Consider the following 23,567-nt stretch of genomic DNA (forward strand, 5'->3'; position numbering starts at 1 on the left):
CACTCTAACACCTGCGCTCTGCCTGGCCCACCACTCAGCACCCTTTCCCGGGACCAGCAGGGTCCTTGCTGAGTTGAACCGGGCCAGGCAGACCCGGCAGACGTCTCTAGGCTTCTGAGCACCTGTCTGTCACCTCCTTCCCGCCAGGAAGGCTCCCCTGGGCCATCGTCAGCAAAGCCCGTCTATCTTTCTTTGGGTGTTTATAGCTTGAGATCTTTAAGAAGAATCTGAAATGGTAACGTAAGCTGATTGCAAGGGTGGGGGTGGGGGAGATACAGAAAGGGGTGACCCCACTCCCTTTTGGATTTCCAGTGTACAACAGCAGTGGGGCCATGCGGATTCCCAGCCGACCCCAGCTTCCCATGACCCCTCTGTCAGGCTGGGCCGTGAGAACGAACCGCGAGTGTCTCGGTTTCCCGTCTCCTTTTCAACAAGTTCATCAGCCCTGGAAGGAGCCGGCCCGACTGCCTGCGGTGCCACAGCAGGCGCTGTCCTGTCCGTAGAGAACATCAGGAACACGGTCTTCAGAGTCCAGCCCGGGACGCTGTGTAGTCAGGGAGCTGCGGCCACCCTCCCCCTCCCACGTGCTGTGGTCTGAAGGCCCGTGAAACCAGACACGGTGGGCGGGGAAGGGGGTGGCTGGAGGCTTGAACCCCACGAAGGTCACCAGGGTTGACAGATAATGACGTGGGGACCTCCGGTACCTCTCAGACAGAACGCAGCACGCCCTGTCCCAGAGGGGCTGGGGCTGCTCTTGTCCCTCACAGGGAGGGTGGAGGCCCTGGGGCAGGACAGACCGCCCGGCTCTGCCGCTTTACCAGCCGGAAGTCGCTTTGCCCTCAGGGAAGTGGGTGCAGTGGTGGTGCCTTCCATGGGGTGGGTGAGGATGGCACTAAGTCAGGGGTCGGCAAACTCATTAGTCAACAGAGCCAAATATCAACAGTATGACGATGGACATTTCTTTTGAGAGCCGAAAACCAACTTCTGCGCATGGACCACGAAGTTTCAATCGCACTGGACGTGCGCGCCCACACGTGGTATTTTGTAGAAGAGCCACACTCAAGGGGCCAAAGAGCCGCATGTGGCTCGCGAGCCACAGTTTGCCAACTGCTGCACTAAGTAATACCTACAAAGTGCTGGCATTGGGGAGGCTCAGTACACCTGTCCCATCCTGAGGCCCGCACACAGTAGGACCGCTCCCCAGCCCCGGCAGTCCCTGCACCGGCCACTAGGAGGCTCCGGAAGAAGCCACGGCAGGCGGTGTCTTGTCATTTGCTCTGTGCCTCCGGGAGGCCGCTGTGAATCTGACCACAAAGAGGGAGACAGTGCCAAGGACCCCCAGACCCCGGTCCCACTGCCCCAGGCACCTTTGTCTCCAGCTTGGCAGGGGCTACTCCTACTGGAAACGGTACTTCCCACCCTCAGCCGAGGGGCCTCGCCAGGGCCATCTGGGCTGAGGGGCTGCCTGGCCTCAGAAGCCTGCAGCACACACTCTGGCTTCAGGGAAGGAGAGCCAGGGCAGAGGGAGGGCACGCAGGCACCTCAGACCACTCATGTGAACAGCATGCAAATGAGAGACACAGCAGGGCGCCCTGGAGGCTGGCCTCAGTGCCGGGCCAGCAGGGGGCAGCAGGCACTGGCCAACATGTCACCTTGGGTCCCTGCAGGTTGGGTTCCTGCACCCCTGTTCTGGGCTAGCTGCCTGGGGGTGTAGCCAGGATCACCCCTCCCCTTTCCCGCCGTCTCTCCCACCACAATCGGCCCAAACTGAACCATCTCCATCGGGCAACCCACTCCCGGACTGCGGGGGCTCAGCAGGCAGTGTCCCTGGGGGCTGAGGGAGGTCTTTGGCAGAGAAGAGAGTCTCCAGAGGACGGAGGCCCCTCAGGGGTCCATCTTGCCAAGACAGCAGCAGCCCACCTGCTGGTCCTGCTCCGGGCAGGAATTCCTCTTGCTCCCCATTCTCTGCTCAGCCAGACAGGCAGTGCGAGGAGAGCTGGCCCCCTGGAGGTGTTTCTGGGGACAGACAGGCCCGGGCAGCGGGCACGGCGTTGCTCCTGGCCCTCGGAGCAGAAGCTCCAGCTGAGGGTGGCACGCAGCCAGGGCAGTGGCTCCACGGAAAGGGGCTCCCAGCCTCTCGCTCAGCTCGCTGAGCAGAATCCTCCTGCCTCTGTGGCTGGGGATCTGCGTTCCCAAGGTTCAGAATCTTGGTGAGAGAGAAAATATTCTAATTTAACGCAGACCTGAGGGTCACCTGCAGGAACATAGAAAGTGTGTGCATCTCCTGGGCGCCCAGGCGGTGGGTCAGCTGCTGTGGAGACGGCGTGGGTTATTTGCCTCGGCCCTGCCCCAACCCCCTGCCATGTAGTTACCACGCAGTCCCAACACTGATCACCTGAGCATTTGCCCAGAACGGAAACTTACAACCCACCCCCGCCCCCACCCTCCGCTGAAAACTTGGTCTGGACACAAGTAAAGAAGAGCCAGACCTTGTATTCAATTGGCTTTAGATTCCCTAACTTTTCTTTCATTTTTTAAAATTGTAGAAAATTGCACACCACATGAAACGTTACCATCTTAACCATGTCTGAGGCACAGCTCAGTGGCACTGAGCCCGTTCACATTGTCCATTTCCAGAACTTCCCGTCTTCCCAATCCGAAAGCCTGTCCCCCTTAAACACTGACACCCACCCCCCCCCACACACACACACACACACACTAACACCCCCGCCCCGCCCCGCCCCGCCCTGGCACCCGCCGTCTGCTTTCTGTCTCTGTGGGTTTAGCTGCTCTAGAACCTCATGTAAGTGGAGTCACACAGTGTTTATTCTTTTGTGAGTGGCTTGTTTCACTTAGCAGAATGCCCTCAAGGTTCCTCCATGTTGGGATATGTATTGGAATGTCCTTCCATTTTAAGTCTGAATTCTATGCACATTCTGTTTATCCATTCATCCATCATGAATCTGCCTGATTTAAAAAAAAAATGTATGTATTGATTTTTAGAGAGAGAGGAAGGGAGAGAGAGACACATCAGTGCGGTAGAGAAACATCCATCGGCTGCCTCCTACTAGTATATGCCCCCAACAGGATCGAGCCCAAAACCTGAGCATAAGGCCCCAACCCGGAATCGAACCGGCAACCTTTTGGTGCACAGGACGACACCCAACCAACTGCACCACACCAGCCAGGGCCTGCCTGATGTTTCTAAACCTCCCTTATCCCCATGCTTGTTTCCTTGGTTTGCAGACCCAGGCCATTGCAACGGTGCATCGCTGTGCCTTGTGAGAACTTGGTGTTCCCGGAAGCCCTCCCCGTTTCCCGGCCATCCCTGTTCCTCTCGAAGTCTTATGTGTGGTGTGATCTGTGCATGTTTCGGGCAGGGAGAGGCGTGAACAGATGCTTTTCAGAGTCCGTTGCCCTCAGTCCATTTCCCAGCAGCATGATGCCAGGGCCGAGGGCAGGGATTCGGGCCGAGCTGGTCTGTGACAGGCCCCAGAAGTGTGTGTGCAGGTTCCTTACGTACTTCGGCGTCACCGCCTGTGAAGAGGGTTGTCAGGATTAAAGGCGTGAATGCGCACCACGTCTAAAACCCGGCGGCACACAGTGAGTGCCGCCTCACGTCGTGGTTACTGCTATTTATTATTTTTTATTTTTTATGTTGTGGGTTCAAGGCAGCCGATCTCCATGTCGGGTTCGGGGAACCTCGCCCAGACCCCTGGCCTCGTGCTCCGGGGTGGGCGGGTGGCCCGGGGGCACCGGCGGTGGTTCCAGCACGGGGACGCGGGTCTGGGCGCACTCTGTGGAACCATAGGGCCAGCGGCCCCCGGGCGCTTCCCGCTCAGTGATACCATGTGACTGTGTTTCCCAGGTTAACCCCAATCCGCCCTCCTTCCCCCATCCTTTCTACCCAATGCCTTTCATTTCCCCCTCAGGGCTGCAATGCAGAGGGAGGGAAGCAGGGAGAGAGGGAGGGAGGGTGACCACTCGGCAAGGCATGGTGCCGGCTTCAGGCTCATTGGCTTCTCGGGAGGGGGTGGCAGTGATGCCCCCGGCGCGGTAATGTGACAGGTGGAGTCAGCTCGGCCGCTGGAGCAGGTCGTGTGGAGAGGGCTTGGCGGGTCGCGTCCATCACAGCCGGGAGCATGCTGCGGCTTTGTCACTTGGTGGCTGGCCGTGCCTCCCCCGCAGGTCCTCAGGGCCCAGAGGCCCCCCTTGTGCAGCCTGGGAGAGCTCTCAGCCCTGGGGGAGGGAGAGGGGCTTTGGGGAGACAGAGTCTGAGCCCTCCATAGATGGCTGGAGTCGGCCGAAGCCGGTTTGGCTCAGTGGTAGAGCGTCGGCCTGCGGACTGAAAGGTCCCAGGTTCTATTCCGGTCAAGGCATGTACGTTGGTTGCGGGCACATCCCCAGTAGGGGGTGTGCGGGAGGTGGCTGGTCGATGTTTCTCTCTCATCGACGTTTCTAGCTCTCTATCTCTCTCCCTTCCTCTCTGTAAAAAATCAATAAAATGTATTTGTAAAAAAAAAAGAATGTCAGGGAAGCGGCCACCCCGCCTCCTCCCAGCACCACCGCCAAACGCAGGTGTAGTGACCGGGGCGCCGGCTCTCCAGTGGAATTCCTCCATCCGGACCAGTCTCAAACAGCGCTGATTTATTTTGTAAGCAGAGGCGTAAACAGTGCTTCTGCCTTGAGGATGAAAAAGAAAAAACTTTTATAGCCTTCCCGATAACCAAACAGGAGGCAGCGCATTGGGCATGATCATGTAGAGATCGCCAGCCGTCTCTCCACCGGGAATTTCCATGTGAGAGGACAGCTCCCCGGGAGGGAGCACCCTTCCTGGTGACTGACGGGCAGCAGAAGCAGGTGGGTGGGGCTGGAGACTCGTCTGCTGCCCGTCTGTCGCACGTCTGCTGAGCCCACCGTTTCCAAAGTGCTTTGGGGAACAGCCACCACAATGCTTCCGCTCCGGGCCCTGCTCCGCACAGGAAAAGGTTACAACGCGAGTGGTGGTTAGAGGTTCAGAGTCAATGGTCAGGCGGACTCTGGAGTCTCTCCCTGAAGCATTGTAGGCAAGTCTAGACTCTCTTGCTGCCTCAATTAATACCCTGTTTCCCCGAAAATAAGACAGTGTCTTATATTAATTTTTGCTCCCAAAGATGTGCTAGGTCTTATTTTCAGGGGATGTCTTATTTTTCCATGAAGAAGAATACGGTACATATTTATTGTTAAATGAAAATAAAGGAAATTTATTACCTGTATATGGTACGGTGGTACGGTAGTTGTCAACACAAACCAGACAAACTGTGAATCCTACAGTATCAAGAATTTACTCATTTATTCAATGACAATCATGTCATCATCTTCTGGAACATCATCTTAACAATCCAATTCCTGAATTTCCTAGTGAATTTCTTGTGACTCCATTTCTTTCACAATCAGTGGACCAAATCTCTCATGTTTAGCCTAGGGGGGGAGGGAGGGGCCTTATTTTCGGGGGGATGCCTTATATTTCACTCAGAAGGAAACCTGTAAGTAGGTCTTATTTTCGGAGGATGTCTTATTTTCGGGGAAACACGGTAACAGCTTCCGATGCTTAGGACACACACAGGTGCTGGGAAGTGTGACTCCAGAGCTGGCCAGTGCCTGCGTGGCCATTCAGAGTCCTTAGCATGTACGCCGTCGTCCCCCGGAGCCACGGAATATGCGGCCGTGGCCCTGACACGTGTCTGAGTCCCGTTTTCCGGGTGCTGTTTGGAAGGTTGAGCCCTCAACAGCAGAGGTGGGAGGTGGCATCTGTGCCCTCCTGGCAGGGACAGTCCAGAATATTCCAAGAAGCGAGGGTCAGGAGAGGACTCCACGGCAGCGAGATTGATGGGGACGTGGAGGAGCGGAGAGCTGCCTCTGCACTTGTTTCCGAAAAGGTGACTCGATGGGCCTCAGCCTCGGGAGCGGAGAGGACATGTGGGCGCAGGAGACACATGGATGGCGAGGAGTGGGACAGGCACCTGGTGGGCAGGCAGGCAGAGGGCTGTTCTCAGAGTCAGTTGTAACCTCTCCCAGCTGCCGAGAGTGTTAACCCCTCTCACCACCTATTCTAAGGGGTTCCCGTGAGCGAGCCCGGGCTGAGTGTGCCAGGGGCACGGCTGATGTTCTGAGCCACAGATGCGTCCAGAGCGCCTGACCCCCGGCCACCATGACGTACGGCGGGGAACATGACAGGAGTGCCAACGTCTGCACCCCGCCTTTCCCAGCCCGTTTTCCACCCACCATCTCCCCTCGGGCCTTTCCCAGGAGCCCAGGCCTCTCCGGGGACTGGGGGTCCCCGGGTTCCTGGTGTTGCTGCTGGAGTGGCCGGGGCCACGGCCGGATGCCGGCTCCTGTTAGGCTCCAGGTCCCGCTGGGCCTTCTGATTCCATCTCAGCCTCTGCGACGGGCCCACCGGGCATCCTCCGGGGACAGATCACGCCGCTCTGAGAGGACAGCCGGGGGTCGAGTCAGGTCCAGGCACCAGCAGGGCCCCTCGAGCCGCCTCCAGCTCCCCCCTGCCCCTGGGAAGTGCCAGCGTGGCCGCTGGAAGGAAGAGCGAGGGGGTGAACAGCTCTCAGCCGACTGCTGTGACCTCCCGGCGTCAGACTGAGCAGCGAGCCCGAGAGCGAGTCTGTGGTTCCGTGCGGAAGGTGGCACGGGCAACAGTGGGTGATATGCAGTGGCCATGGCAGCTGTACGATGCTGGCCTCCAGGAGGAAGGAGGACCCGGGCGGGACAGCAGGGAAGCCCAGCGGCGAGGAGCAGAAGCCCAACCTCTACCTGGGGAGCCTGCCACGAGGAGGCTCACGGGTCTGCTGCCGGCCGGTGCGGGCCGGCCTCTGCCGGCTCAGGAAGCGGGACGGGCGCGGAGTGACTCCGGCCACCACAGCAGCAGGCCTGAGCCTCATTGGACCAGCACGGGGGCCCGACACACCCACCCACATTCTGAGACATTTCTTTTCTGGCAGGAAAACCATGCTCAGTTTTTCTGATGGAACTTCAGGCAACGAGAAGGAGAGGAGGAGGCAAGGGAGAGAGGAGGGAAGCCTTCTCCCCTTGCAGATGGGAGCTCTTTGGGCTCCTCCGGTCCACGTGGCCGTCCTCCCCTGCCCTCGATGGCGTCCACTCGGCCGCTGTGCTCAGGGTGCCTGTGTGAGGCCTCGGGTCCATCTCGATGATGCTTGGGACCGGGACAGCCGAGCGCTCTGGGTCTACGTTGGGTTTTGGGTCCCGATTTCACACGGTCCCTTCTCCTTCTCTTCTCCCTCGCCCAGGCATGGTCCTCACACCTGGCAGTTCTCCCATCCCGCCTTGAGACAGGGCTATAGGGCTGCTTGTTGGGAGAGGGCTCCCCATGGATGGTCCTTGGGCGCAGGCTGCGGCCCGAGATCCTCCCCAAGCTTCTCCTCCTCTGTCCTCGCCCTCCTCTGGGGGTGCCAGGGACAGGCCGCACGGACCACCCTGGAGTCCTGAGACAGGAGGAGAAGTGGGCAGAGCAGGGCGAGGGCTCCGTGAGGGGACAGACAAGGATGGGGCATCCGCAGTTGCCTCTTCCTTGAAACAGCTCAAGGAGTAAAGCAAACTGAAGCCAGAGAGACACCTTCCGACCGTCCCCCCATACCACAGTCCTCCGAGCTCCCGCTCAGCACGCTTCCCCTTCTCCCAGCTCCCCGGTCTCTGCGTTTTCAGTCCCCTGTGATCCATTATTTACGACAGTGGCGTTTGGCCTCAGACACCAGACATGAGAAAAGAAATAACAAACAAAGCAGCCCAGAGAGCTGACAGGAGCAGCGATCGGATCAGCAGTGACAAATGGGTTCTGCGCGCAGGAGGCCCGAGACCTCTGCAGACGCGGGCGCGGGGAGCGGAGAGCCAGCTGGAGGGGGTGCGGCGGCCTGGCAGCTGCGTCCTACCAAAGGACATCCTCCTCCAGGACAGGGATTCCCCACAAGGTCCCGGACCGTCCCCTGGCCTCCCCGCCTCCCAGCTCCCACCCAGGCCCTCACACCAGCTAATAAACACTGTGCGGGAGGAGCCTCTTCTCCGAGTCAGACCTGCCTCTTCTCAGACTCTGAACCTGCTACTCCGCCTTCCCTGTCTCCTCCCTCTAACCCATCTTCCTCTGATCCCCCTCCCCCCTTGAAGTTTGGTGCCAATCACATCTGCACTCCATGCCTCACTCAGCGTAAGGACTCATGGCCTGCGAAAAAGACCCCAGCCATCTGTGAGCGATGTCACCTCTCTCCCCGCCTGCCTGCCGATGGATGAGTCACTGAGGGCCCCCCTGGATAATCCGGGATAATCTCATCTCCGGAGCCTTAATCCCCTCACACCTGTGGACCCTGTGGGCATCCCAGGTGATAGTCGCAGGTTCCTGGGGGCAGACGGGTGTGTCTCTGGGAGGTGAGGCACTCCTCAGGAGCTCCCGGGCTCTTAACCGCTGGGTTGTAAGCACATTTCCAGCCACAGTTCACGCCACCCTCCCTCCGCCCCAGAACCGCTGCACTCTAACCCGGCAGGATGGTGGGTCTGGCGTGTGGGGTGGGCAGCGTGAGGAGGCCACGTCTTCCCTTCCCCTCCTGCTTTATGCCACCCTCTCCTCGTGGCCCCCTCGTCCCTGAGGGCCCACCCTCTTTCATAGCACCTGTGACCCCCACATTGAATTTCTTGTGGTTTGTTTTGTTTTGTTTTGTTTTTAATATATTTTATTGATTTTTTTACAGAGAGGAAGAGAGAGGGATAGAGTTAGAAACATCGATGAGAGAGAATCATCGATCAGCTGCCTCTTGCACACCCCCTACTAGGGATGTGCCCGCAACCAGGGTACATGCCCTTGACCGGGATCTTTCAGTCCACAGGCTGACGCTCTATCTACTGAGCCAAACCGGCTTCGGCTCTTGTGGGTTTTTGACATCACTGCCTCCCCTGGCTGCCAGCTGCGTGTTCCAGGCGGGATCTTAGCTCTCTTCTCCCCACCAGATGTTGCTGTACATTGTGGTTCAATTAACTCACGTGAAGCAAAAGTGCCTCTCCTGTCCTCTCACCTGACAGACATTGATCAAGGCCCTCCTAGGCGCCAGACCCCAGAGCAGGTACATGATAAAGACATGAATCCTGGGGGGCCGTGGAATGCTTCAGAGCATGAACCTCCAAACCCAACCCCACCACCACCACTGTGGTTGCTTATCCAGCCACCCTGAAATCAGCAAACTGAGATTTGCATCCATCGGTGCTACGCGCTGGTTGTATGATCTTGGGCCTCAGTTTGCACATCTATAAAATGGGGATGGTATCCTTCTAGCAGGCATCTGTATGGTGCTCGCGACATACCAGATACCTTTGTACGTATTTTAGAGGGGCCACTAGTATCTTCCCTGTGTTGCAATTGAGGGACGTATGGAATGAAGTTGTCTGTGAGAGGCAGAACTGAAGTTGAGCCAGGAGGCTGGCTCCCGGCTCCTCAGCACCACGTGGCCAGGCCTCTCCATGGAGAAAGGAGCCTACCCATGGGATGCGAGGTCATTCAGGTATCTCGGGCTCAGGGTAGAAACTGCCCTGTGGGCGCTCACAGCATCTTGAAGCAAGCAGAACTGGCCTTATCCCCGCTCTGAAGATGAAAATCTGAGATGCAGAGAGGTGAAGAGATTCGTCTAGGGCAGTGGTTGGCAAACTGCGGCTCGAGAGCCACATGCGGCTCTTTGGCCCCTTGAGTGTGGCTCTTCCACAAAATACCACAGCCTGAGTGAGTCTATTTTGAAGAAGTGGCATTAGAAGAAGTTTAAGTTTAAAAAATGTGGCTCTCCAAAGAAATTTCAATCGTTGTCCTGTTGATATTTGGCTCTGTGGGCGAATGAGTTTGCCAACCACTGGTCTAGGGCCTCACTGTTTGTTTGAGAAAGAGCCAGAGTCTGGCCTTTGAGGCCCGGCTCCAGACCTTTCCACCATCCAGTCCAGCCGGCTTATTGGATTCTTTTCCATCTCATCACGACCGTCTGAGCTCTGCAGAGACAGTGAAGTTGGTGTTTAGGAGCCTCTTTTTGTATTTGCCCAAAACTAACGCTCCCACAATTCCAGGAGGTTCTGCGTGTGTGCTGCATCCGGATTTTGTCAGTAACCCCGGCCCTTCCCCCACCCATGGCCTTCATCATCTAGCACGGTGTTTCCCAAACTTTTGACATATGTGTACCCCTTCCATAATTTTCGTAACGCTGAGTACCCCTCGTACTCATGAGAACGTAGAATTAGGCGCAGCTAAGCCTTCATATCTGCAGAATGGGAAGAATAATACCTTCCTTTAATGTAGGGGTGTCGAACTCAATCAGAGAAGGGGCCAAAATCTAAAATCCAGCCTAAATCGCGGGCTGAATGGTTTACTGAACAGTCATAAACTGACAATGTCATAAACTGACAGCGGAGTGCAGTGATGACAGCACGATGCGGGCCACATTGCAAGGCCTGGCGGGCTGGATTTGGCCCGCGGGCCTTGTGTTTGACACATGTGCTTTAATGCATACCATGAATGTCAAAGGTAATGTGTGTTCTTCAACAAACAAAGGCAAGAAAAGGAACTATATGAGACACACACACACACACACACACACACACACACACTCTTATTGAACACACATTGCATTGGCTTGCTGTCTTAAGTCTCTTTCTATCCATATGTGTGGGACCCTTTACATTCCTTGCCACTTGCTTATTGAAGAACTCATATTACTTCTGATCCTTACAACATGCCTTAAAGACTATTTCTATTTGGGGGGATATATACACACACTTTGAATAATTATAAGGGCAGTGTTTATTAAAATACATTTCATTTTCAAAATGGAGCTCTCGGCTGTTAAGGTGTGCACACATCGTGGGGGGCGCCCTGTGTATATATATGACAACCTGAGAAGATAAGGGAAAGTGTTCATTTTCTTTCCGTGTGATAATCTCACCGTGGCCGTCTTAAACGGAAAAAGATGTTCTCCTTTAAAGATCCACGCTGAAATGTGTACCGATGATAGACTATGCTGTCCAGAACGAGCTTTATAATAACCCCAGCAGGGAGACGTTGGGGTGCGGGCGAAGCAGGATGGGTCTCGTGGTGACAGCTGTGGAAGCTGGGACGTGGCGGGGGAGCCTTCATTGAGCCACACTGTCTGCCTTTGTACCCGTGTGAGCATTTCCATGGTGCAGAATACCTTTTTAAGAGAATGAACATCATGTGTCTGCTCGTGGTAATAAGTGTTAGTTTCTGTGACTATTTTATATTCTTTTCAAATGCAGTGACCAGAAGCCTACCTTCTAAATTGGAGAGGGAAATAAGGCTTAATAGAGATTTTATTTTAGCAAACAAAAAGCAGCAATTGCCTGCCTGCTGGTTAACTGCAATCCCTTCTGATGGCGATGTGATTGTCGAGTGTTCTGAAAATAAGGGGCATCATGAAATGAACAATTTCGCAACATAATTAGAGATTAATTGCAGGTGTGCATGGATGGAGGGAGGGAGGGAGGGAGAGAAGGAAGAAGGGAGAGATGCACAGAGAGACAGACCAGGCAGCCTCTTTTCTGAGAGCATGTGTTTATTTATTGAGGAATAAAATCTGGGGTCTTGGTCTAGGTCTCTGTTTAGCTTGTTTGTTTTGTACACAAAACATTTGGAATTCTCAGGTGCTGAAAAGGCGATGGAGCATCCCTGTGTGCTCCCTCAGAGGCAGAAAAGGTGCGGATGCACACTGGGTTGGAGTCTGGCTGCTCCGTGGGCTGCGAGAGCTGGGTTCTAACTCCTAGAGCTGGAGCCTGAGGTCCCAGAGCCACACTGGTTTGCTTCAAGGGCAGACAAAGCCGCACAGAAGCTTGTATGAAAGCGTAATCTAACCTAATAATAGAGTAATATGCAAATTAACCATCACTTCGCTACACAAGCTACGCCCACCAGCCAATCAGGGTGGTTATGCAAATTAACCCAACCAAGATGGTGGTTAATTTGCATATCAAGACAGCATAGAAAGAAGCCAAGCAGAGAAGGGAGGAAAGCTGGCGGGATGGGGAGAAGGGAGGAAAGCAGGCGGGCAGCGGCCACAGCAGGAAGCCCTATTGCAGGAATCTTCCTGCAATGGGCCACTAGTTGTCTATAAAAGCTATAAAAAGTGATCACGGTCCGATAGACAAAAGGAATTTGAATGGGTTTGTTTTCCTTGGGGAGAGGGCTCTAAATCAAGAGTGGCTCCAAGTGTGTAACGAAGATATCCATCACTCGAGAACAAGGCAAACAGAATGCACGCACCATTAAGGGACAGGGACAGGGGCAGAGAGGCCAGCGACCACCTCTGCTCCCCACGCAGACCTGCGCTGACGCTCTGCCTTCAGCACAGCACACTCTCCGGGCGTGGAGCCGGTGGGCCGAGTGTGCACCCTGGGCCGCAGGGACGAGGCCAGGCCGGCTTCTTCTCTCCGTGGCTCAGAGTCCTCCTCTGGAAGGGGATGATGATGACACCAAGCCTGTGCCATTCCTCTGGCCGGGGTGACCCTGGGGACATGAACCAGCGAGAACAGCACTCGCTCTGGCCAACCCAGGCCATCACAGAGCCAGCTAAGAGCAGCCACTGACCAAGGCCACTCTGCTGACCGTCCTCACGGCCGGCCCACTCTGCCCTGAAGCCCAGAGTCAGGCCAGTGATTTGATCAGTTTTAGTACCTGAACTGTTTGCTTCTCATACAGTTTTACATGAGGTTCTAACATATGAAACGTATGTGAACAGTGACAGCTCAGTACCCATTGAGTCTACCAAGTCAGATCTAGAGCAGCCACTAGAGCAGTGTTTCCCAAAGTGTGGTGGGCGTACCCCCAGGGGTACGGGAAGAGTTTGGTGGGGATATGCACTGCACCGTGCTTAGCTGCGCCTAATTCTACGTTCTCATGAGTACGAGGGGTCCTCAGCGTTACGAAAATTATAGAAGGGGTTCACATGTGTCCAAAGTTTGGGAAACACTGCACTAGAGGATTAATGGGAGCACAAAGGGTCCGTGTGTGGGAATGGGGGGTTCGGGATGGTGGCAGCCGTGGGCTCACGTTGGCCTCAGCAGCAGTTGGTTTTGCTGGCCCCCCAAACCCTGCCTGAGATGGGCATGGCCAGACCTGGGTTCCCGGGCAGTGCGGCTCGCCAGCCAGCAGGCGTCTGTGAGACAGCCGGGTCTCAGGACCACACTCATGCCTCCTGGGGGGACCTGACCCCAAAATACCGTGTCCCTCCTCCTATACGTTCATACTTGGGCCGTTACAGCTGAGCGCCTGCTCCATTTGTCATTAGTGTCTCAAGGAGTTTGAGTAGGCCTGCTTAAAGGAAGGAAGTCTGAACCCACTGGCCCCAGGACCCCCACCCCCTGTGCCCAGGGGCAGCACCGGTCAACCAGAGCACCCCCTGCGGAGGTCTGGGGCGTGGCTCCCCCACCAGAGCCAGACTCAGCCCACCTCCTGCGTGGACCCTGCCCAGGCTCCCTACAGCCCCCCGGGCCTGCACCCCCTGCTGGTCACCAGTGGGGTCTTAAGAACGCATGGATCTGAGGGCCCCGCGGACAAGGCCTGCAGCTGAGAGATTCTTAAATTGGACCCTTTACCTCTATGCGGAGGGAGGCCGGCTGCTGCTGATCTGAGGACCCAGAGTGGCTGTGGGGGTGGGGCAGTGTCTCCCCACCCCCTTCTCCCTCTGCGTGTCCTCAGGTTCCCGTGCTCTCGTTCCATTGCTCAGCCTGCCACCTGCGGCCAGCACAGAGCCAGGAGCCTCCTCCCTGTTCCATCGCCGGAGGCACCCACAGTCTATGCTCTCAGTCTGTGCTCTGCCCCCATCCACGCCGGCTCTGCCCCGTCCCACTCATTCCCTCTGGGGGCCTCCCTCTCACACCCCACCTCCCCGAGCCCCCAGCTGAATGCCATTTACATCCTGGCTTTTGTCCCCTGGTTCACCGTCGTTTAATTTTCTCAGCCTCTTGGCTCAACGCCAAGGAGTGTTCTGTCCAAAGGAAAATGGCAAAGACCGTTTTCTCTCAGGAGAGCTTTATATAATGCAGCGCGGCAGCTACCCGGGGGGAGCGTTCGGAAGCTCGTTATCTGTTCCTAAGCTCCGCTGCTAGAACAAGATAACTCCTCTCCTGGTTACAAAAGCCCTGCATGGACCCAGCCGGTGTGGCTCAGTGGATAGAGGATCAATCCCAGTTAAGGGCACGTACCTTGGGTTGCAATCTCCTCCGGCCCTGGCCCTGTGAGAGAAACCAATCAATGTGTTTCTCTCACATCAATGTTTCTCTCTGTCTTTCCCTCTCCCTAAAATCCAGTGGAAAAATAGCCTCGGGTGAGGGTTAACAAAACAAAAACAAACAAACAAAAACAAAAAAACCCTGCCTATTCATTGTAGAACATTTGAAAAATGCAGAGCAGGATAAAAAGAAAATGAAATACCCACACCCACACCGCACAGAGGAGACCACTACCATATCAGGAATTCTCCCACTGGCGTTTCTTCTGTGAGTGTTCGCACGTGTGTGCACGTGTGTGCACGTGTGTGCGTCTTTCTTTCACCTAATTTTTTATCCTGATCATCTTCGCTCAGCATCCCATCAGCAGCATTTCCAATACAGCATTCAGCGGTCGTCTTCAAACACATGATTCCAATGCCTGTGTAATGCGCTGTGATGGAGACTGACTAAAATGTACTCATTTCATCCCAGTGTTTCCCAAACTTTGGACACATGTGTACCCCTTCTATAATTTTTGTAACCCTGAGTACCCCTCGTACACATGAGAACGTAGAATTAGGCGCAGCTAAGCACGGTGCAGTGCATATCCCCACCAAACTCCGGTGCAACGCGTACCCTCACCCGACTCTTCCCGTACCCCTGGGGGTCCGCGTACCGCACTTTGGGAAACCCTGGTAGGCGATGCTTAGCTTAATTACACAGAATAAAGCGGACAAGAGGAGCAGCCCGCGCCTCGTCGCCGGCTGAGCGGCATCGCAGGGCGGCGGTTTGGGTGTGAACCTGGGAGGTGACCGGCTCGCCCTGCAGATTCGCTGATTCATAAAAAGCACCCAGAACAGTGCCTGACACTTTATGAACTCTTTTATTACTTTGCTGCTGTTGTTTCCTTACGAGCAGTTCCTAGAAATGGGATTCTGGGTCAAAGGGACAGCGTGTTGCCAAACCACTTTCCCCCGGGGCTGCGAACGCAGGCTCCGCTGAGGGCGGCCCCTCGCCGGCCCAGCCAGCGTCCTGCGGTCTCCTCAGTGCACGCAGGCTCTCGGGGCTAATTGCAGGTTTACGTGCCGTCGTAAGGAAGACTGCGGAGAGCTCTGTGCACCCTTCCCTCAGGTTCCCCCTCTCCCCGCCGGATTCTGACAGCAAGACACCCCACATGTCACCCTCACTTTCCCGTGAGTGTGCTCCTTGGCTTGTGTATGTGTGTGTGTGTGTGTGTGTGTGTGTGTGTGTGTGTTCAGTTCTGTGCCAGCCCGTCCCACGTGTGGGTTCTCACAGACACGACTCTTCTCCATTTCTGTAATGTTGTCGTTTCCAGAGTGCATGTACGTGGACTCCTACAACGTGTGACCTTCCAGGATTGGCTTCTGTTCACTCGGCTTAGACCTCCTGAGACCCAGGGGGCGGTCGTGCGGGTCAGCGGCTCGCTCTCCTTGCTGGGCAGCGTGCAGGGTGTGCACAGACCACACAGGAGCGTTCACCCGTGGAGGGACGTGCAGGTTGCCTCCAGGTTTTAGCGATGCACCCCTTTTTCCCTAGGGCCCATGTGACTCAATAACTCCATTTCTTGGAGGCCCGTGTGGCTATTCCTAGATGCCAGTATTCTTATTTGGGTTGGGTGGAGAGTTCTGTGTCACACTGATAATGAACCGACGTCATTATCAAGTTATGAGAGTAAATAAAACAGTGACGAAATGTTAGGCTGAGATTTAAGGTGCTGGGGGTGGGGGTGAAGAGACTGAGGGGGGTGGGGGCAGCAGGGAGCGTGGCTGGCAGAGGCGCCAGTTCTGATGGATGGAGGAAGGGGAAAGGGAGCTCAAGCACCCATAGGAAGGCCTTCTCCCCTTCTCCCCGCCCCACCCCCACCCATCTTTCCTGCTCCTTTAGGACCCAGCATCACAGGGTCCAGGTCTCCCGTCTCATCTCCACCTGTAGCTGTTTAAAACCCCTTGGGGGAGAGACTGTGGAAGAATTCCAAGGGGGAACCTTGCTCTGGAGTCCTTACTCCAACTTCAGAGGGGCGCTGTGGACATTGTTGCTACGGCGACTTCACAGTTGGTGATGGCAGACCCAGGAGACAGTGACCGTGAGGGCATGTTCTACAGCCACCAACCCCAGAGCGTGGCCTACCCGACACCGTCTTTCACGGCTCTGGAAGGTAACACGGGTGTTCTCTGTGGTTTTGAAAGGGCACCAACGCCTCACCCTCTTGGTGATGCCGTCTCCGGGTGGAAAAGCTCGTGTCCGGCTTCCCAGCGGAGATCCCGGGACCCCGGTTCCTCCGGCGCCCACCCTGCCCGGCCCCACACACTGAACCTCCCTCCTGTGGGCATGGCGGCCTCTGTCTGCCCCAGCCTGCAAAGCTCCCCCAAACCCAAAGTGCTGTAGGGTTGTCTTATTTGCCCCGGGCTGGGACCCACAATTGTCCGTGGGAGAAACCCGCCATTCCTGGTGGTCGCCGACCTCATGCCAATCCAAACGGTAACGGACAACCGACCAGGACGTTTTCAGCAGCTGCAGGGAGTTTCTATCCAAACAGGAACGGGAGACTAGCCCGGGTCTCCCCCCATCGGGTGGGGAAGATGTGGAAGAACGCGCTAGGGGCGCGCTGGGAGGAGGGCGCGGCTGCCCCTCCCTGTTCAGCACCCTCTGCTGCTGCCATTACTCTCCTGCCCGCATCTCCTGGCTCAGAAGAAATAACTTCCTCGGCCCACAGTGTGTGGGCTGAATGGATCCGGAATGATGAGGGTGAGTGAGGCAGAGACAGTGCAGGTCGTTTTACATGTGGAGCCCGTGCTTTCCCGTGCATTCCCGCCCGGAGCTCCATAGCAGGCACCGCCTCAGGCTGCCCGCCCCCCAGCCGCCAGGCTCCTGGGTGCCAGGGACCACAGAGGCCCAGCTCCGGGCTGTGCAAGCCCATCGCTCCTAAAACACCCCCAAAAGACAAAGGCAGGAAGAGAAAGGAGAGCAGATGGTGGACATTAAGACCAGCGTTTTCTCTCAAAGCCTTCTTTTAAAACGTTCCCACCAGGGTGGATTCATACATGGATTTAAATCACACGTGTAAGGGAACATACGTTCTGAAGGGCACGCTCCAGAACCCAGACCTGGTACCCAACAGGGAGGGAACACGGCACCTGCCGGGCTGCCCCCGCCCTGGGTCTGGGCACACAGACAAGCGCAGCCTCCCCGTCTGGCGGCAGATGGTGCGGCAGCCGTGGCCATCTGTGGTCAGGGCCGGGCGGGCATAAAAGCAGGTGCCGGGCTGCCACAGTCCACGGTCAGGCACGCACAGACGAGGGCTGGTGTGGAGTCAGAGAGGCCGTGGGGGTGCACGATGCCGGGGAGGGGTGGGGGAGGAGGAGAGTCTGGGCGTGGCCATGCCTGTGTGCGCCCCAGCCTGGCCAGCTTCCCTGCGGTGGAATCCGCTCCTGAACTGAAGGACTGGTCACCCGAGGGATCTCGCTGGCCTGCTCCCTCCAAACTGGAAAATGGGGCTTTATTACAACACCTTTCACATTCACCAAAACCACGTGGCAAGTCGGGAGAAGTCCAGGCAGGAGGTCCAGCCCAAACCGGGAGGTGACCAGAAGGAGCCCTGGCTCCTCCCCACAGGCCAAGGGTGAGAGGCCCCGTGCCCGGCCCCTCTCAGTGGCGGAGGAACCTCCCGGAGAAGGTCTGGCACAGCTGGGGTGCCCCAATCAGGGGGTGAACGCCTCAAAGCCCCTGTTGGCCTCACTAAAGCCTGGACCCCACTCCTCGCTGTTCCCACGTCACTCATTGACTTCTCGGTCTTACTTTAATATCACGGCTGCCATCCAACCACAGAAGAGTGTGGGGTGACCTGCCGCGCTCATTCATGAACGTTAGGCCCGATGGGCCTCCAGTCGGACAGCTGTACAAAAATCTTCATTTTTTTCCGTCCATCTTACTGCCTCCGTATTCCATTTTTTAAATTTCATTTTATTTTAAAAAAAACCCTTTTCGTTGGTGCTCTTTCTTTCTGGAATAAGGATGAAGGATTTGCAAGATGATTCAACGTGTGAAAAGCCTTGTGCCCTCCTGACAAGGCTGCCCCCGGGCCTGGGGTGGTGGGGGAGAAGGAGGTGTCTTCCCAGGCCGCCCAAGCACGTGTGCCTGGGACTGGTTTCCCACAGTAACACCGGTCTGGGCCGGAGCCTCTCTGACGCCCGGAGAGACACTGAGACGCTGCTTTCCCAGCGCGTCAGCCACAGGGCGCACCTGCCTCTCCTGCCCTGGCCCTGCGGAGGGCTCGTTAACTCACTGAACAAGTAAGGCGAGGGCACAACTCTCACACTGACGTCATAAAACAGTGTTTCCCAACCTTCTCTCATGAGAATCACCTGGTGGAGTTGTTAAAACACAGATTCCTGAATCCCAACTAAGAAGTGCTAAACTAGAATTTTTGGGAACATATAGGTAAAATTGTGTACTTAACTAGTGCTCTAACACAGATTTTATATACAGAGCACTAAGTTAGGTATGCAATTTTACCTATATGTTCTCAAAAATTCTAGTTTAGCACTTCTTAGTTGGGATTCAGGAATCTGTGTTTTAACAACTCCACCAGGTGATTCTCATCATGAGAGAAGTTTGGGAAACACTGTCATAGAAGATGCACCAAAGATTTTTACCTAATGCATTAGTTCTGTGGTCGGCAAACTGCAGCTCGCCAGTCACATGCAGCTCTTTGGCCCCTTGAGTGTGGCTCTTCCACAAAATACCACGGCCTGGGTGAGTCTATGTTGAAGAAGTGGCATTAGAAGAAGTTTAGGTCTTTAAAAATTGGCTCTCAAAAGAAATTTCAATCGCTGTACTGTTGATATTTGGCTCTGTGGACTAATGAGTTTGCCAACCACTGCATTAGTTGGAACAAGGGAACTGGTAAGATGTTCAAAGAGAGAAATCAAAGAACCATGCGTTTATTTTTATTTTTTTAATCCTCACCCGAGGATTATTTTTTCCATTGATCTTCAGAGAAAGAGTAGGAGGAAGGGAGAGAGAGAGAGAGAGAGAGAGAGAGAGAAACATGGACTGGTTTCCTCCCACATGCACCCCAACTGGGACCAGGGGTTAAACCGGCAAGTGAGGTATGGTCTGAAGGCCGAGTTTCTAACCACTGAGCAACCAGTCAGGGCCAGAGACCCACGTGTTCATATGCAGAATATTAAAATGTAGTTGTTAATGGACACAGCGTGGTTTGCTGCTGGAGACAGCCCCTGGACTCGTCTTCCGACTGCAGATTTCCCAGCCGGTTGGCAGAAGCGGCCTGAAGGAGGGATTATTCTGGATTGCAGAATAAGGCTGGCTCACTGGCTTTGGCTATTTGGTACCGGGCAGGAGGGCCGGCCTGCCAGATGGGTCTTCCTGTGTTTGCTTTGCTGAAAGACTTCATAATTGGGCTTGTCAACGCTTCCCTTATGTGCTGTCCCAAGGCTAGGGAGGCCAGCGCACAAAACTCTCTTACAAATGGGGGGAACTCGCCGAAACCGGTTTGGCTCAGTGGTAGAGCGTCGGCCTGCGCACTGAAAGGTCCCAGGTTCGGTTCCGGTCAGGGGCATGTACGTTGGTTGCAGGCACATCCCCAGTGAGGGTGTGCAAGAGGCAGCTGGTAGGTGTTTCTCTCTCATCGACGTTTCTAGCTCTCTGTCTCTCTCCCTTCCTCTCTGTAAAAAAATCAATAAAAATATATTTTAAAAAAATGGGGAACTCTTTGCTTGTCAAGCTCCCCAGAATCTCTCAAGACCCCTGTTCTGCCAGGAGGTGAGGCCTCTCTTCCCTCCTGGAAGGCAGGAGCCCAAGGCCAGGGGCCAGGTCAGCCCAAGGAGGGCTCCATAAGCACCCATTCCTCACAGTCACACTCGGCTCCTTACAAGGGCCCAGTCAACCCTGAGTATATACATGAGCGATTCCCCCACGCACATCCCATGAAAGGAGAGCGGGTCACCTGGAGACTTTGCAGAGAACAGCATTGCCGTGAAGAGCAAAAGCTCATCCAAGTTTCTGAATTCCGGGAGGGCAGACAGTGGAACCCAGATGGCATTTAGAAATGGTCCGTTTCGCTTTACCAGAGAAGCTGTTAGGTGGTTCATTGTTCGTGCAGCTTCAGGAGAGAAAGAGCTTCCCTCGCCATCCAGAAAATGAAACGTCAAAACATCTACAGCGCAGCCGACAGCACCGCACCATGTCCGTCTTTCTGCTCCCGCCCGGTCTCGGTGAGCCGTCTCATCGGGTTGTCTGTTTTTGAACCGAAATCCCAACCGGCCCACAGCACACAGGGCCTGGTGTGACTCACAGAAGGGCTCCGTCTGGGGGGAAACACCTGCTCTTTATGTCTAACTGTTCCTACCAAAGGACGATGCAGACTGGTCTCCGCTGAACATGGTGGCCTGGGCCCTGATAAGTCACCACCCACCCAGCCTGCTTCCCTCCCAGCCCAGCTCGCGCTGTGAGCAAGCAGGGCCTGGGTCAGGAGACACCAGTGATGGAAGTGGAGCTTCGGCGGGGGGCAGGGACTGTGCCCACGCGCTCAGGCCTGGAAGACAGCTCCCTCAGTGAACTTGACGTCGCCCAGGGAGGGACCTGGGACCCCTTGGACGAAAGGTGCTGATGCCACCTCCGTCTCCCCTGCCCGGGTGGGCAGGCACCAGGGGGTGTGCTCTGGAGACCTGGTTCACAGCACCTCCCTTCTCACTGCGACTCCTCTGACGTAGTCATGCCACAGCAGCCCTTAGTCCTAACAGACAATATTTTGTAAGCTAAAGACCTTTATTTTATTTTATTTTATTTTATTTTATTTTATTTTATTTTACATAATGGCCCTCATGAGGTCACTGGGGACTCCTGCAATGAGACATCATAGAGTAAGGTGACCAGATTTTAACATTGGTAAAGTGGGACACCATTGACGGGAGGGGGTTGTTCTTGATTAAAAATTTGGTCTATATGGAGTACCAAAAATTTTCATAGAACGCAAAAATAGTAGTGTAATATATTTTTTAAAATTTCAACCTAACTACAATTTACAAATATAATAAATTTAAAAAATTATGTATAGTATTATTTTATTCTTTGGCATATTTCTCATTTGAGTGAATTTTTTTTAGTAGATTGCTGTCGTTGTTTAAAAGGTCATGAAATTTTTCACAGGAATTTGTTAAATTATATTTCACACATAAAATGGCTTTCAAAGTCTCAACACTTCATTGTAAGTTGTAAGTGTCACTTTCAAGGCCAGCGCCAGACTTTTTGCCGCCACTATAAAATATAAATAATACGAGTACTGTCTGCTAAATTCAAGAAAATGTATGTATTATGAAATAAATAAATAAATTACTTACCTAAATTATCTGAATAGCTGATTTGTAATGACATCACTTGTATAACTAGCTTACTTGCATGCAGTACGATGTGTATCGTCTGAGAGACAGTTACAAAACGTTTTCGTCGTTGCGAACTTTGATAAGCGGTTCTCGATAATCAGTTCTCAACAATTACTTGTTATGATTAAAGTTTAACATTATAAAATTAACAAAAATGATATGAAACTCATATCCGGGCTAAATAGCCGCACGGCCGCCGAAAACGGAATATTCCCCGTTCCCGTTCTCCCACCGTTCCCTAGCTCGTCGTGCATTCTTTCCAAAAATCGGGACTGTTTTAAAATGCCGCGGGACGAGGGACAAATTGTTAAAAATCGGAACTGTCCCACCAAAAGCCGGACGTCTGGTCACCTTATCTTAGAGCCAAGGCTGTCTGCGGTGAGTCAGGCCCCCCGGAGGGCGGGCACGGGGCGGCCTGTCGCCTGCGGGGGTGTTTGGGGGGGGCTTCGCCTCGGTTTCTACATCTCTGTTCGACGGCAAAGCAATGAAATTAGTCACCACCTCTCTGCGTGCGCCGAGTGACGTGTATTGTGTGTAACATTCCAGAGCCCAAGGCCACGGCTTTCTCTTTTTTAAAGCAGCCTGCGGGCTGGGGCCGGAGAGGAAGCCCAAGGACACCGCAGCCGCTCCCCCGCTGCTCACTCCTGTCGCTCTGTCTCACGCCGTCGCTCTGTCCGCAGGTGGTCTTCAGCAAGTACTGCAACTCCAGCGACATCATGGACCTCTTCTGCATCGCCACCGGCCTGCCACGGTGAGTGTCCCGCCGGCCGCGGTCCTGCCGGAGGGCGGAGGGCATCTCCAGTTCACCTTGACCAGAAAAGAGGGGGCCTCGCCCCGGGGGAGGGATGGGAGGAGCAGAGGGATGAAACCCTGGCGGTTTCGGCCACAGCCTGCCCGCTGGTGCCACAGGCTCCCGTGTCCGCCCGGAGGAAAGGGTTGGGCGGAATCAAGCAGAAAGTAGCATCAGGAGTTTCCTTTTTCCTTCGTTTATTCATCTGCTTTTGGAGAAAGGATGACAGAGGGCGGCTGTGTCTGGCTTTGCCTCCTCCCCCCACCCTCTCCCCCCCAATCCTCAAACAGTGTAGCAGGCGCCTCCTCTATCCCAGGCCGACCGTCACAGGTCAGTATTTGGGAAAAGACTGACTTCAGAGATGAGTTCAAAAGGCCAGTTGCCTGCCTTATAGAATCATCAGAATTCCCCAAATGAACAGAGTCCTAGAGCCAGGGGAGTTGCTGTCATAACTTTTCGGTTAGAGTGGTCAGGAGTCGCTTTGGCACAACGGTTGCCTTTAAAGTCCGGGTCCAGGAAGGTGAGCGAGAAGGGCCACGGGAGTTTCACAGGCGGTGAGACAGGGACTGGGAGCTGGATTCCAGCAAACAGCAGGCAGTTTGTAGCCGCAAACATAGCCCACCAGCTGGAGCAGTGGTCGGCACACTGCGGCTCGCGAGCCACATGCAGCTCTTTGGCCCCTTGAGTGTGGCTCTTCCACAAAATACCACGGCCTGGGCGAGTCTATGTTGAAGAAGTGGCGTTAGAAGAAGTTTAAGTTTTAAAAAATGTGGCTCTCAGAAGAAATTTCAATCGTTGGGCTGTTGATATTGGGCTCTGTGGACTAATGAGTTTGCCGACCACTGGGCTAGGGCATCTTTTGTTAAGCCCTATGCTAAGAAATAAATGTGTTATTCCTTAGATCAGCCCTGAGATTTGCGTGTCGCCCCACTGCACAGATTTTAAGAATACAGCTCGCCTGACGTGGTCCAGGCGGGACCGGAGGAGAGGGTGGAGGGAAACCCCACGTTCTCACTGAAAACGGCTTTGTCGGAGAGATCCGTGCCCGTTAGGTGGACTCCCAGGGGAATGAAGGAGGAAGGCCAACGATTTAGTGTTTATTTACATTT

At 54.8% G+C, this 23,567-nt stretch overlaps 1 protein-coding gene across 2 annotated transcripts in view; it reads left to right on the forward strand.

Annotated features, from left to right (window-relative positions):
- The window catches only part of PDE9A (phosphodiesterase 9A), an 87,254-nt gene that overhangs the window by 8,111 nt on the left and 55,576 nt on the right, over positions 1-23,567 (forward strand). For both annotated transcript variants that reach the window (XM_084873643.1, XM_084873642.1), the window contains exon 2: positions 22,349-22,419. In XM_084873643.1, the coding sequence (XP_084729769.1) occupies positions 22,385-22,419 (35 nt within the window). In that variant the 5' untranslated portion in view covers positions 22,349-22,384. The remainder of the gene's footprint in view (positions 1-22,348; positions 22,420-23,567) is intronic.

The sequence above is a fragment of the Pipistrellus hanaki genome (assembly GCF_964339955.1).
Source record: "Pipistrellus hanaki genome assembly, chromosome: 2".
NCBI lineage: Eukaryota > Metazoa > Chordata > Mammalia > Chiroptera > Vespertilionidae > Pipistrellus > Pipistrellus hanaki.